We start from the raw sequence: 13589 nt of genomic DNA, 5'->3' as shown, positions 1-13589 counted from the left end.
CGTGGGTCCAGCCAACACAGTCATGCTAACTGCTGAGCAGAGATTCAGCCCTGCACGTGACTCTGTCTGCTTTCCAGGACCAAGGTTACACCAGGTACAAGAAATCAAGCAGGTCGCGCACGTTCCGTTTCAAGATTCCGTCTCGTTTGCTGTGGGTGGTGGACCCCACCCGCCTTCGTGACCTTCAAAAGCACCGCAGCGGCCCAAGAAGGAGAGAGTTTCCTTTAAAATGGGCTTCTCTGTCCATTTTACAAACACCCCGTCACAGCCTGGCGCGATCACCTTGATATCTGAACCTCAGATCTCGCAAACCTGTTCAGCTGAGTGGTTTCCCCGTGGTCTGAAATGACAGTGCTTTTAGCTTTTTAGTGCTTTTTTAAATCTTTTTTTCTTCTCCTAAAGCTGAAAAACCCTTTTATGATTGCTCTCAAGTCAAACAGTTACACTGGCCTGTGTTCTGAGGATGTGCACTGCTTGCGTTGATTTGGAGTAAGATAATCCCACAGCCTTAAACATGATTGCTTTTGGGAAAATGAAAAGTCCTCAGGAGCCACGGAGACTAAGCTTTCAGGTGGCCACCCACGTCCGTGATCCCGCCTGAGCGTCAGTTGAAACTTTCTATTTTCTTGGGTAAGAATTTCATCCCAAGGAGGATTTAGCTCCATTTGGTGGGAAGCTGGCCGGTTAAGCTTTGTGTCCACTGGTTATTGGTGCTTTTTCTCTCTGAACGCAGTGGTGGAAAAGGCCACGTCGAAATGCACCTTTCTTTCATTCAGGAATGATCCCTAGTTTCCTTTCTGTTGTTATTTCCCTGGAAGGGAAGCTGTACAAAAGGATGGCTGTAAGGAATTTCTTAAATCAATTAACAGAGTGTGTATGTGCGTACTCGGTCGCTCAGTCGTGTCCAACAAGTTGCGACCCCATGGACTGTAGCCCGCCAGGCTCCTCTGTCCATGGGAGTCTCCAGGCAAGAATATGGGAGTGAGTTGCCATGCCCTCCTCCAGGGGATCGTCTCTGCCTAGGGATCGAACCTGGGTCTCCTGCATTGGCAGGCGGCTTCTTTACCACTGAGCCACCTACGAATCCTCTAAGGATGAACCAGTGCTACACTCACAAGGATTCAGTCTCCCGTGACCCGCTTGCAACCTCATTTTCCAAGTAATCAGATCCTTCCTGACAAACTGTAGTTTTTACTTCCCTTCTCTTTTGATTCAGGGCGTCCGATGAAGTTATTCATTTCATGTTGAAATGCAAGCTGATGCAATGAAAGTTGAGTCCATAAGGAAGGGTTTTCAGAATGACGCTAGTAAGTTAAACCAGCATTTTGCATTCTGGGATACAGTGCACTTGGCTATGATAATTACCGTTATTTTAATATACCTGTGGAGGTGTTTGCTAAAAATTTTCTGTAGGCTGTGTTTTGTTCTGTTTTGGATCTGCTGAGGGAGACTGGCCTGGTAATATTCTTCCTCATGCTGCCTTGTCAGATACTAGAATGAAGATTATCTCAGCATTATAAAATGATTATTGAGTGTTCCCTTCTCTGTTATCCATAAGAGTTTGAATAAAATTAATTATTTGTTCCTTGAATGCCTTATAACACTCACTGATGAACCCATGTGGACCAGCAATTTCTTTTTGGAAATATTTGACTGGGAATTCGACTGTCAATGCAGGAGACCTGGGTTCAATCTCCCTGGGTCGGGAAAACCCCCTAGAGGAGGGCATGGCAACCCACTCCTGTATTCTTGCCTGGGAAATCTCATGGACAGTGGAGCCTGGTGGGCTACGCAGTCCATGGGGTTGCAAAGAGTCCAACAAGACTGAGTGACTAACACTTTCCTTTTTCCCTTTTTCACTTCAGCAGTCTTATGCGTTTGTAACTCTGAGTATCCTATTTATTCTCTCAGTTTCAAGTTGCATCTTTCCACAGGATTATTATCGTTATGGTTTTCCCGTTATCTCTTTAATGCTGTAAGATCTTATGGTATTCTCTTTTTCATTTCTAATTTTGGTTATTTCTACCTTCCATCTCTCCCTATTGATCAGGCTTGCTGATCTGTTTATTCATTGGACCTTAGAAAGAACTGGCTTCTGTTTTCGTCAATTGAACCTGCTATATATTTATTTGGAGAAGGAAATGGCAACCCACTCCAGTATTCTTGCCTGGAGAATTCCATAGACAGAGCAGCCTGGAGGGCTACAGTCTATGGGGTTGCCAAGAGTTGGGCATGACTGAGCAACTAACCCCCCCCCCCAACACACACACACATTTATTTTCTACCTAAGTAAACCATGCTTCTATCTCTATCTTTCTTCTTTGCTAACACACTCTTGTCCCCTCAATACTATTCTGGTCTCATCTGAAATATTTGGTATGTATTCTTCTCATTCCTTCAAAAATATTTTCTAGTTTCAGTGACATTTTCTCCATTTACCTATGGGTAATGCAGACTTTCAAAACATTTCCAAGCATATGGAGATTCCGAAGTTAGTTGCATAATGGTTAGAGATTTGTAGTATATTATCTTCAGTCTTTGAAATATATTAAGATTTGGGTTTTGGTGCCACAGTTTGATAGTTTTCTGTATTCCTGCAGAGAGTATGTACTCCTATATATTTTAAAATATTTATTTATTAAATAAATAATTTATAAATATTTAAAATATTTATTAAATAAATAATTTATAAATATTTAATAGATAAATATTTTAAAATATTTATTAAATAAATAATTTAAAATATTTAATAGATAAATATTTTAAAATATTTATTAAATAAATAATTTATAAATATTTAATAGATAAATATTTTAAAATATTTATTTATTTGGCTGCATCAGGTCTTAGGTGTGATATGTGGGTTCTTTGATGTACCTGCAGAGAGTATATACTTCTTTATATATATTTTTAATATTTGTTTATTTATTTATCTGGCTGGGTCAGGTCTTACGTGTGATATGTGAGTTCTCTGATGCATCATTCAGGACCTTTTGTTGGGGTGCACGGATTCTCTTTTGTAGCGCATGGGATTAGTAGTTGTGGTGGGCAAGCTCAGTTGTCCCTAAGCACATGGGATCTTAGTTCCCTGAGCAGGGATGGAACCCTGCATTGCAAGGCAGATCCTTAACTACTCAACCACCACAGAAGTCCCTAAAGAGGGTGTGCTTTTAATTCCTAGTGCAGTATGGCGCTAGTGGTAAAGAACCCGCCTGCCCTTGCAAGAGACGTAAGAGACATGGGTTCAAGCCCTGGGTGGGGAAGATCCCCTGGAGGAGGGCACGGCAACCCACCGCATTATTCTTGCCTGGAGAATCTCATGGACAAAGGAGCTTCATGGGCTACAGCCCATGGGGTCACAAAGAGTCAGACACGACTGAAGTGACTTAGCATGCACGAAGTAATGTCTGCTAAATCACATGCACTCATTGAATCATTCTCTAATCCTCTATTCTTAGTGAAATTTTTATCTGCTGAGTCTTATCCTTTATTGGAAAAGATATATTAAATTCCTCCGTGATAGTTAGATTGGTCTCTAACTCCATTTACTTCTTTCAGTTCTTTGTGTATTTTAAGCCTTTGCTGTGTTTTTCTCACCACTTGTTTATCTAGCAATGAGTCATTCTTAAAATGTGTTTTGCCCGAAAATACAACTGCACTAGGTTTTGTGGGGAGAAGGCAATGGCACCCCACTCCAGTACTCTTGCCTGGAAAATCCCATGGAAGGAGGAGCCTGGTGGGCTGCAGTCCATGGGTCTCTGGGAGTCGGACAGGACTGAGCAACTTCACTTTCACTTTTCACTTTCATGCACTGGAGAAGGAAATGGCAACCCACTCCAGTGTTCTTGCCTGGAGAATCCCAGGGACCGGGGAGCCTGGTGGGCTGCCGTCTATGGGGTGGCACAGAGTCGGACACGACTGAAGCGACTTAGCAGCAGCCGCAGGTTTTGTGCATTTGGGATTTGCAAAAAGGTTTCTTTTCTTCCCCAGATTTCCCTCCCTCGCTTTGTGTATGTTTATTTTAGGCATGAAAATCCTGTCACGCGTGTAGTCGTTTATCTGCTGATGGGCTTTGGGGCTGTTGTCTATGTTCGCCTCTTGTTAATCAAGCGGACCTGAACATTCAGGTGTTAGTCTGGTGTGGACATACACTTTTATTTCTCTTGGGTGAGTATTCTTGTTTAGGACGATTGGTTGTATATTTGACTGTATAAGAAATGGCTGCCATCCTCTGCAGAAGGATTATCTCATATCGGTCTGTGTATTCTGCTTATGCAAGAGAAATATGTTGATTCCAACAACCTCTGACTCATGTCAGAATAAGGAAAATAAAGGAGCCAAGTCTTTGAAAGACAGACATGCCATTCCTGATGGCGATGCTTTGGGGGCAGGGTAGCCACAGGAGGTTTGCCTGCCGTGGTGACCATGAGCTGAGAGTTGGGAAAGAGCAGAGAAATCAGTCTGAATCTCATTCACCCTGCCCTGTACAACTCGTCTCACTCCCTTGATGACGCTCTGAGGCTCAGCTAACTCCCAGAGATGTATCAGAAGATGCTCAGCGTCTCTGACAGTGGTCCGGCAGTCGTCAGCTCCTGAGGATTCGTGACATCCCTTCCATCTATGCGTGCGTGCGTGCGTGCGTGCGTGCGTGCGTGGTGAGTCGCTTCAGTGGGATTGGACTCTCTCCGACCCAGTGGACTGTAGCCCACCAGACTCCTCTGCCCATGGGGATTCTCCAGGCAAGAACACTGGAGTGGGCTGCCCTTTCATCACCCAGGGCATCTTCGCTACGCAGGGCTCGGACCTGCGTCTCTTACCTCTGCTTGTTGTGGCTTCTCTCACTGTGGAGCATGGGCACGTGCCAGTCCGGTACACGTGCCAGTCCGGTACACGTTCCCAGTATTGGTGGCACATGGGCTTTGTTCCTCCATGGCGTGTGGAATCTTCGTGGCCCCCTGGGATCGGACCCGTGTTCCCGGCATTGACACTCAGAGTCTTAACCACTGGACTGCCAAGGAGGTCCTAGCATCCGTTACCATTTTAAGAGCTGGTTTTCAAGAGGGTTTCAGTAAGTCAGAATGTTATTAACACATGTTTTCAGTTAATAGATTTTATCTTTTGGAAGTGTTTTAATTTTGCAGAAAAATTGAGCCGACCATATAGAGGTTTTTCTTCTCTGCTTTCCTTGCCTGGAGAATCCCATGGACAAAGGAGCCTCATGGGCTACAGTCCATGGGGTCACAAAGAGTTTCTGACCAGGCAAGTTTGTGTTGTTATCAACATCCTCAGTCCATGGGGCACATTTGTGCAGTTGGTGAACTAGTACTGATACGTTTTGATTAGTGAACCCTCCTAGTTTAATTTCTGTTCTTTTTTTTGGCGGGGGGTGGGGGGCGGATTGTACAGTTCTTTGGTTTTGGGAGAATGCATAGGATCATATCAGAGAAGGCAGTGGCACCCCACTCCAGTACTCTTGCCTGGAAAATCCCATGGACGGAGGAGCCTGGTGGGCTGCAGTCCTTGGGGTTGCTGGGAGTCGGACACGACTGAGCGACTTCACTTTCACTTTTCACTTTCATGCATTGGAGAAGGAAATGGCAACCCACTCCAGTGTTCTTGCCTGGGGAGTCCCAGGGACAGAGGAGCCTCGTAGGAGGCCGTCTCTGGGGTCGCACAGAGTTGGACACGACTGAAGCGACTTAGCAGCAGCAGCAGCAGCATAGGGTCATATATTCACCGTTTGTCATCTTTGTCTTCAGTCACCCAGTCACGTCCAGCTCTTTGCCACACCATGAACTGGAAGCCCCCCAGGCTCCTCTGTCCATGGGATTTCCCGGGCAAGAATACTGGGGTGCGTTGCCATTCCCTTGTCCAGGGGATCGTCCCAACTCAGGAACGGAACCCACATCTGCTGTATTGTCGGACGGGTTCTTTACTACTGAGCGTCCAGGGAAGCCCACCTCCACCATTGCAGAAAACAGATATCTGTTAGCCCACTAACTTGTGAGAAGCTGGCTATATAAACTAAGACACGTCGAGGGATCACCCTGTACAGGAGACACAACTGGATAAAAAAGAAATCCCATTATCACAAGATCCTAGCTTTCTTTTCAGTGACTGTGTCAGATTCAAAGGGAAAGGTGTCCCTTTCTGTAACACGCAGCAACACTTTAGGTAGAAAATATGCTTATCTGTGTGAAAGTTCCAGGAGAAAGAGAAATTTATGTTCTAAGGACAGGGCTGCAATGTTTGTGAAACTGACTTTACAGGAGAAGAGGATTCGATTTCTCACGCCTTTAATTTTAGGGGCGTAAGCTCCATTAACTTTGAAGGTTATCCTCTACTAAGTGATGGCAAGATTGTTGAGAACGGAAAGAAAAGCGAAGAGTTTTTATAGTTGCCTTGGACGCAAAGGAAAACGCTTTGTGTTTAATCAGCGTCTTCCTTTTCATACCTTTTTTTTAAGAGAGCACATTACCAGGTGTTTCATCTCTTGTTATTCAGTACGTTTCTGCTAATACTAGCATCTGTTCTGATGTTTGGTATTGTCTGAAAGATGTAATATAGTCTGAACTTTTTATACGTCAAGATGTTATGGTCTTAGGCAATTCAAATATTCTTTTAAATGTTTCTCTGGTTTCTCTTTTAATAACATAGCTGCATTTATTTAAGAATGTGGTGTGATATCAGATGGCAAAGTTCAACAATGCAGAACTGAAATTTTTGCAACCAGTTGATAATTCGACACCTGCTAGAGCGTATGTTTCAGCGGTGCCCTGTTGGTTCCTCCCGCCCTCTCGTTCCCGTCCTGTGTCCGTAAATCCGGGCTCTACACCTGCAGCTCCACGGCTGCGCTGCCAGTACCGTCTTCCTAAATTCCGTTTATATATATGCATTAATGTGTTTGTCTTTCTGCTTATCTTTCTTCGCTCTGTGTAATAGGCCCTAGGTTCACCCCCCCCTCATTAGAACTGACTCATACATGTTCCTTCTTCTGCGTGCTAACTTGCTTCAGTCGTGCCTGACTCTTTGTGACACCGTGGACTGTACCCCTGCCAGGCTGCTTTGTCCATGGGATTCTCCAGGCAGGAATACTGGAGTGGATTGCCATTTCCTTCTCCAGGGGATCTTCCCGACGCGGGGGTCGAACCTGCATCTCCGATGTCTTCTGTTTTGGCAGGTGGGTTCTCTATGACTGGCAGGACCTGGGAAGCCCTGTTCTTCTTCCTGGCTGAGTAATATTCCACTGTGTATATGTACTGCTACTGCTTTATCCATTCATCTGTTGATGGACGTCTAGGTGGCTTCCATGTCCTAGCTGCTGTAAATGGTGCTGCAGTGAACACTGGGGTACGTGTGTCCTTACATTTTCTACGTGAAGAGAAACACTTTGTGTTTAATTACGATCTTTGTTCCATATCATTTTAGGAGAGCGTATTGCCAATATTTTCATCCCTCATTCTTCTATATGTTTCTTCTAATACTAATATCTCTTCTGATGTTTAGTATTTTCTGGAAAATGTAGTATACTCTAAATTTTCCCCCTGTAAGATTTTATGATCTTACACAATTCAAATATCCTTTAAAAAATTATTTTATTGTTGATGGACTATAGTTGATGTACAATGCCACGTTACTCTCTGCTGTACAGCCAATTGTCTCATTTATACATATGCTACTGCTAAGGTGCTTCAGTCATGCCCGACTCTGTGCCACCCCATAGACGGCAGCCCACCAGGCTCCCCCATCCCTGGGATTCTCCAGGCAAGCACACTGGAGTGGGGTGCCATTTCCTCCTCCAGTGCACGAAAGGGAAAAGAGAAGGGGAAGTCGCTCAGTCGCGTCTGACTCTCAGCGACCCCATGGACTGCAGCCCACCAGGCTCCTCCATCCATGGGATTTGCCAGGCAAGAGTACTGGAGTGGACTGCCATTTCCCTCTCCATTTATACATGTAGCTGCTCTTTTTGTAGATTCTTTCCTGATATAGGTCATTAGAGAGTTTTGAATAGAGTTCCCTGTGCTGTACGTAGGTCCTAGATCTTTATTTTTTAATATTTTCAGCCCCACCATGCGACTTACAGAATATAAGGCCTCCAGCTGGGGATTGAACCCCTGCCTCCTGCCGTGAAAGCTCAGAATCTTAACTGCTGGACTGCCAGGGAAGTTTCCAAGTATTCTTTTATGTCCAAAAAGTATGTTAATGATTCCTTGAATTTTTTCCCTTGGAGTGATGTGTATGTGTGTGTGTGTGTGTGTGTGTGTGTGTGTGTTTCTGTGTGTGTATACATGGGCTTTCCAGGTGGCGCTACTGGTAAAGAACCCACCTGCCAATGCAGGAGACCTCAGAGTTATGGGTTCGATCCCTGGGTTGGGAAGATCCCCTGCAGAAGGGCATGGCAACCCACTCCAGTATTCGTGCCTGGAGAATCCCCATGGACAGAGGAGCCTGGCGGGCTACATGGAGTTGCAGAGTCGGACGTGACTGAGCGACTAAGCAAACCTTTATAATAATGGATCTCAATACCTTGTGTCCCCCTTAACCTGGCAGCTTCTGGTCTGGAGGCATGTTCCATTATCATGTCTGGGAGGAGCTTGTTACTGACATTTAGTGGGTAGAGACCCAGCTAGTGATTCTCAGCATCCCCAAATGCCAGGACAGCCCCACAACAAAGCATCCTATATCATCAGCATCAAATATGCTGATGATGAGACACCCTGCTTTAGAAACTTCTCTATAATAACCCTTCTGTTGGCCCATTTAACTTGTATGACAAGTCAGCAGATATTGTCAGGTTGGGAAATGTATATCGATAGGACCTTATCTACTATTCTGATGAGATGGAAGAGTGAAGTCGCTCAGTCGTGTCTGACTCTTTGCAATCCCATGGGCTGTAGCCTGCCAGGCTCCTCCGTCCATGCAATTTTCCAGGCAAAAGTCCTGGAGTGGATTGCCATTTCCTTCTCCAGGGGAATCTTCCTAAACCAGGGATCGAGCCCGTGTCTCCCCCATTGCAGGCAGATGCTTTACCATCTGAGCCACCGGGGAAGCCCGATGAAATAGATAACAACAGATGAAGGAATGAAAGAGGAAGAATAGGATTTAGTCCTCAAGGACTGAATGATACACCCAGACAACACGTACCAACGTAAGAGTAGAAGAGGCCGGTGTGAGCCGCAGGAGATGTACTGAAAAATGTTCACTGCACCAGGAATATATGTTAGAACATATAGAGCATATAGAATTCCCTAGAGGGAGTTCCCTGGTGGAGCAGTAGTTAGGGCTCAGTGCTCTCACTGCACTGACCCTGGCTTTCATCCCTGGTTGGGGAGCTAAGATCCCACAAGCCGAGTGTTGCAGCCCGCTCCTCCCCACCCCGCAAGAAATGTCTTCAAGGAAGTTTTAACAATGAAGAATTTGGCAACCCACTCCAGTATCCTTGCCTGGAGAATCCCATGGATGGAGGACCCTGGTAGGCTGCAGTCCATGGAGTCTCAAAGAGCTGAACACAATTGAAGCGACTTAGCACGCACATGATTTGAAAAGGCAGACTGTCTTCTGGCAGTTCTCTTTAAAACCCAAAAAAGGCTCCACTTCCAATAACTCACCATTTTCCAGACCTGTTTTTTCATGCTCAAGTCTCCACAAACCCCCTTTCATCATTCTTATAGAATGCTTTTTTTTTCCAGCGTTCACCATTTGAAATTCCACTTGTATTTGTAAGCGGATACCCTCCTCCTCCAGGAAGCGTACTGAGGACACAAGTATTTTTGCGTGTGTGTGCTTATTTTTTTTGTTGTTGTTTGATTTTTGTTTTTTGGTGTTTTTTTTTTTTTTGCTAACTCGTGCTGGGAACCTGGTACCCAGAAAGTTCATCCTCCTTTTTTGTCCAGTGACCTTCGGTATCACTTGTGACGGTCCTTAGAAGGTGGGGAGATTGGGAAGGACATCAAATCAGTTGGTCCTAAAGGAAATCAATCCTGAATACTCATTGGAATGACTGATGCTGAAGCTGAAGCGCCAATCCTTTGGCCACCTGATTTGAAGAACTGACTCACTGGAAAAGACCCTGATGCTGGGAAAGATTGAAGGCAGGAGGAGAAGGGGATGACAGAGGATGAGATGGCTGGATGGCATCACCGACTCAATGGACTTGAGTTTGAGCAGACTCCGAGAGATAGTGATGCACAGGGAAGTCTGGCGTGCTGCAATCCATGGGGTCCCAGACATTCAGAGATGACTTAGCAACTGAACAACAAGGAGGGGTCAGTGATGGCAGCAAATGGATGCAAGTGGGAGCAAGGAAAGGTGGGAAGAAATAGGATCAGTTTCATGGTAGAAAATGCTTGGTGGGATCCCATGATTATAATGTCTTGACTGCTGGGTGGAGGGATTTAGACCTCCCAAATCAGTACAGATGGTGACTGCATCCATGAAATTAAAAGCTGCTTACTCCTTGAAAGGAAAGTCATCACCAACCTAGATAGCATATTCAAAAGCAGAGACATTACTTTGCCAACTAAGGTCCGTTTAGTCAAGGCTATGGTTTTTCCAGTGGTCATGTATGGATGTGAGAGTTGGACTGTGAAGAAAGCTGAGCACCTAAGAATTGATGCTTTTGAACTGTGGTGTTGAAGAAGACTCCTGAGAGTCCCTTGGACTGCAAGGAGATCCAACCAGTGCATCCTAAAGGAGATCAGCCCTGGGATTTCTATGGAAGGGAATGATGCTAAAGCTGAAACTCCAGTACTTTGGCCACCTCATGGGAAGAGTTGACTCATTGGAAAAGACTCTGATGCTGGGAGGGATTGGGGACAGGAGGAGAAGGGAACGACAGAGGATGAGATGGCTGGATGGCATCACTGACTCGATGGACGTGAGTCTGAGTGAACTCCGGGAGTTGGTGATGGACAGGGAGGCCTGGCGTGCTGCGATTCATGGGGTTGCAAAGAGTCGGACACGACTGAGCGACTGAACTGAACTGAACTGGACAGGTGACAGGACTTGAAACTTAGACAGGAGTAAGAAACTGTAAATGCTGAAACTAGAAAAATTCACCCAGAAATGAGCACCGTTCTTCTTTTGGTACATTTTTCCCAGTGTGTTTTCAGTATGTTTATATAGTTGAGCTTGTGCTGTTGATCCCGTTTTGCAGTCTGCATTTTCCATTTAACTTTATAATGTTAAGCTTCCCCTCTGTGGACATTTAGTGGCCAAAATTCATCCAGAAAGGAAGTCTATGTCCTTAAGGAAGCGCGTTCTTAAAAAGGGGAAAAAAATTCTATTCTTCACAAGATTATGGGGGGGGGGGAAATGCCTCTGATGGTTCAGTGTTTCTCTGAGTAACTCTTTATTAAACGTGCAAATAAATTTTGGAGTCTGTTGGGAGTCTGGTTTCTCTAAGGGATAATGGCTAGAGTAAATAAGAGATGTAAAATGTGGGGGAAAAAAGAGAGAGAATAAATACAAAGTTTGTGAAACAAGGAATACTCTTCCATGGAGACAGATTTTATTGCTGTGACCTAAACTCAGACTGTGTATTTTTCCTTGCTTTAGTCTATTGTCATACATATTAGATGCCTCTTTGAGAAACTCTCTCGTCTTGCATGCCTGCTGGAAGACGCATGATGTGTATCAAGAATGAAGTTCAGGGACTCCCCTTGGAGGTCAAGTGGTTAAGACACCACGTGCATTCCAGCGCATCAAGCATGGGTTCAATCCCTGGTCAGGGAACTAAGATCTCACGTGTCTGCACGCGTGCTGGCTCAGTTGCAGAGTCATGTCTGACTCTTTGGCAACAACATGGACTGCAGCCCGCCAGGCTCCTCTGTCCATGGGATTCTCCAGGCAAGAGTACTGGAGTGGGTTGCTATTTCCTGCTCTGGGGGAACTTCTTGACCCAGAGGTCAAACTCAATGTCTCCTGCACTGGTAGAATTCTTTACCACTGACCACCTGGGAAATCTGTGGCAGAAAAAAAAAAAAAAAAGAAGTTCAGTCCCTAGAAGCGCCTCCTGGCTTGTTTTTATTTTTTTTTTTTCTTTGAATTTCAGTGTGCTTTGATTTTGAAGGGTCTCTCACTAAAACCCCGACTGTCTGACTCTTTGCAACCCCATGGACCACAGCAGGCCAGGCCTCCCTGTCCATCACCAACTCCCGGAGTTCACCCAAACTCACGTCCATCAAGTCGGTGATGCCATCCAACCATCTCATCCTCTGTTGTCCCCTTCTCCTCCTGTCCCCAGTCTTTCCCAGCATCAGGGTCTTTTGCAAGGAGTCAGCTCTTTGAATCAGGTGGCCAAAGGATTGGATATGGGCTTCCCTGGTGGCTAAGCTGGTAGAGCATCCACCTGCAGTGCGGGAGACCTGGGTTCAATCCCTGGGGTGGGAAGATCCCGTGGAGTAGGGGGTCACAAAGAGTCGGACACAACTGAGCAACTTTCACTTTGAATACTGTGACATCATAACTCTTAGTAGGTGTTTTGATAACTGTACTGGACCATGAAACATTCTGTTCACTCCATTAGTTTACAATATTTTAGCAGCATTTTATTTGCAAAAAAAGAATCTCCCGGTTTTGGGTTTTTTTTTTTTTTTTGAAGTTTTGAATGAGGATTCTTTATTTCTTAATCTAAAAAGTGACAAAGCAACTCACTCCAGTATTCTTGCCTGGAGAACCGCATGGACAGAGGCGCCTGGCGGACCACATACAGTGCATAGGGCTGGAAGGAGTCGGACACAACTGAGCAACTAACAGCTTCACTGATTCCTGAGTCTCGCTTCTTCACATTTGAAACTCTTTCAGTCTAGTTTGCTTTCTCAAAAGCATTTCTAAATCTCTCCTACCTTTTGGCACTCTTCTCATCTTAAAGTCGTATGATTGTTTTCTCTTTTATTTCCCAAGTAAGACATTCTTCACAGCTGTTTTAACCGGCCTGTATTATTATTATTTGGGGGGTGGGGGGGCTCTGCTGGGTCTTCGTTGCGTCTCCTGGGCTTCCTCTGGTTGCACAGCTGTTTTAACCGGCTTGTATTATTATTATTTTGGGGGGGAGTGCTCTGCTGGGTCTTCATTGTGTCTCCTGGGATTCCTCTGGTTGCACAGCTGTTTTAACTGGCTTGTATTATTATTATTTTGGGAGAGGGGGCTCTGCTGGGTCTTCGTTGCGTCTCCTGGGCTTCCTCTGGTTGCACAGCTGTTTTAACCGGCCTTGTATTATTATTTTTTTGGGGGGAGGGGGCTCTGCTGGGTCTTTGCTGTGTCTCCTGGGCTGCCTCTGGTTGCACAGCTGTTTTAACCGGCTTGTATTATTAGTTTTTTTGGGTGGGGGGGGCTCTGCTGGGTCTTCGTTGTGTCTCCTGGGCTTCCTCTGGTTGCACAGCTGGTAGAGCATCCACCTACAGTGCAGGAGACCTGGGGTGGGAAGATCCCCTGGAGTTAGGGTGTCACAAAGAGCCGGACACAACTGAGTGACTTTCACTTTGAATACTGTGACATCATAACTCTTAGTAGGTGTTTTGATAACTGTACTGGACCATGAAGCGTTCTGTTCACTCCATGAGTTTACAATATTTTAGCAGCATTTTATT

General features: G+C 45.3%; 1 protein-coding gene across 1 annotated transcript in view; it reads left to right on the top strand.

The window, feature by feature from the left end:
- Positions 1 to 12878, top strand: part of LOC101118590 (steroid sulfatase) — a 225823-nt gene extending 212945 nt beyond the window's left edge. Inside the window, exon 11 of the mRNA XM_060407555.1 lies at positions 12639 to 12878. Coding sequence (XP_060263538.1) covers positions 12639 to 12745 — 107 coding nt within the window. The 3' untranslated portion in view covers positions 12746 to 12878. The remainder of the gene's footprint in view (positions 1 to 12638) is intronic.
- The last annotated feature ends 711 nt before the right edge of the window (positions 12879 to 13589 follow it).

Source organism: Ovis aries, chromosome X (assembly GCF_016772045.2).
Source record: "Ovis aries strain OAR_USU_Benz2616 breed Rambouillet chromosome X, ARS-UI_Ramb_v3.0, whole genome shotgun sequence".
Classification (NCBI taxonomy): Eukaryota; Metazoa; Chordata; class Mammalia; order Artiodactyla; family Bovidae; genus Ovis; species Ovis aries.
The sequence above is the reverse complement of the archived record's forward strand: the minus strand, read 5'-3'. Positions and strand labels throughout refer to the sequence as shown.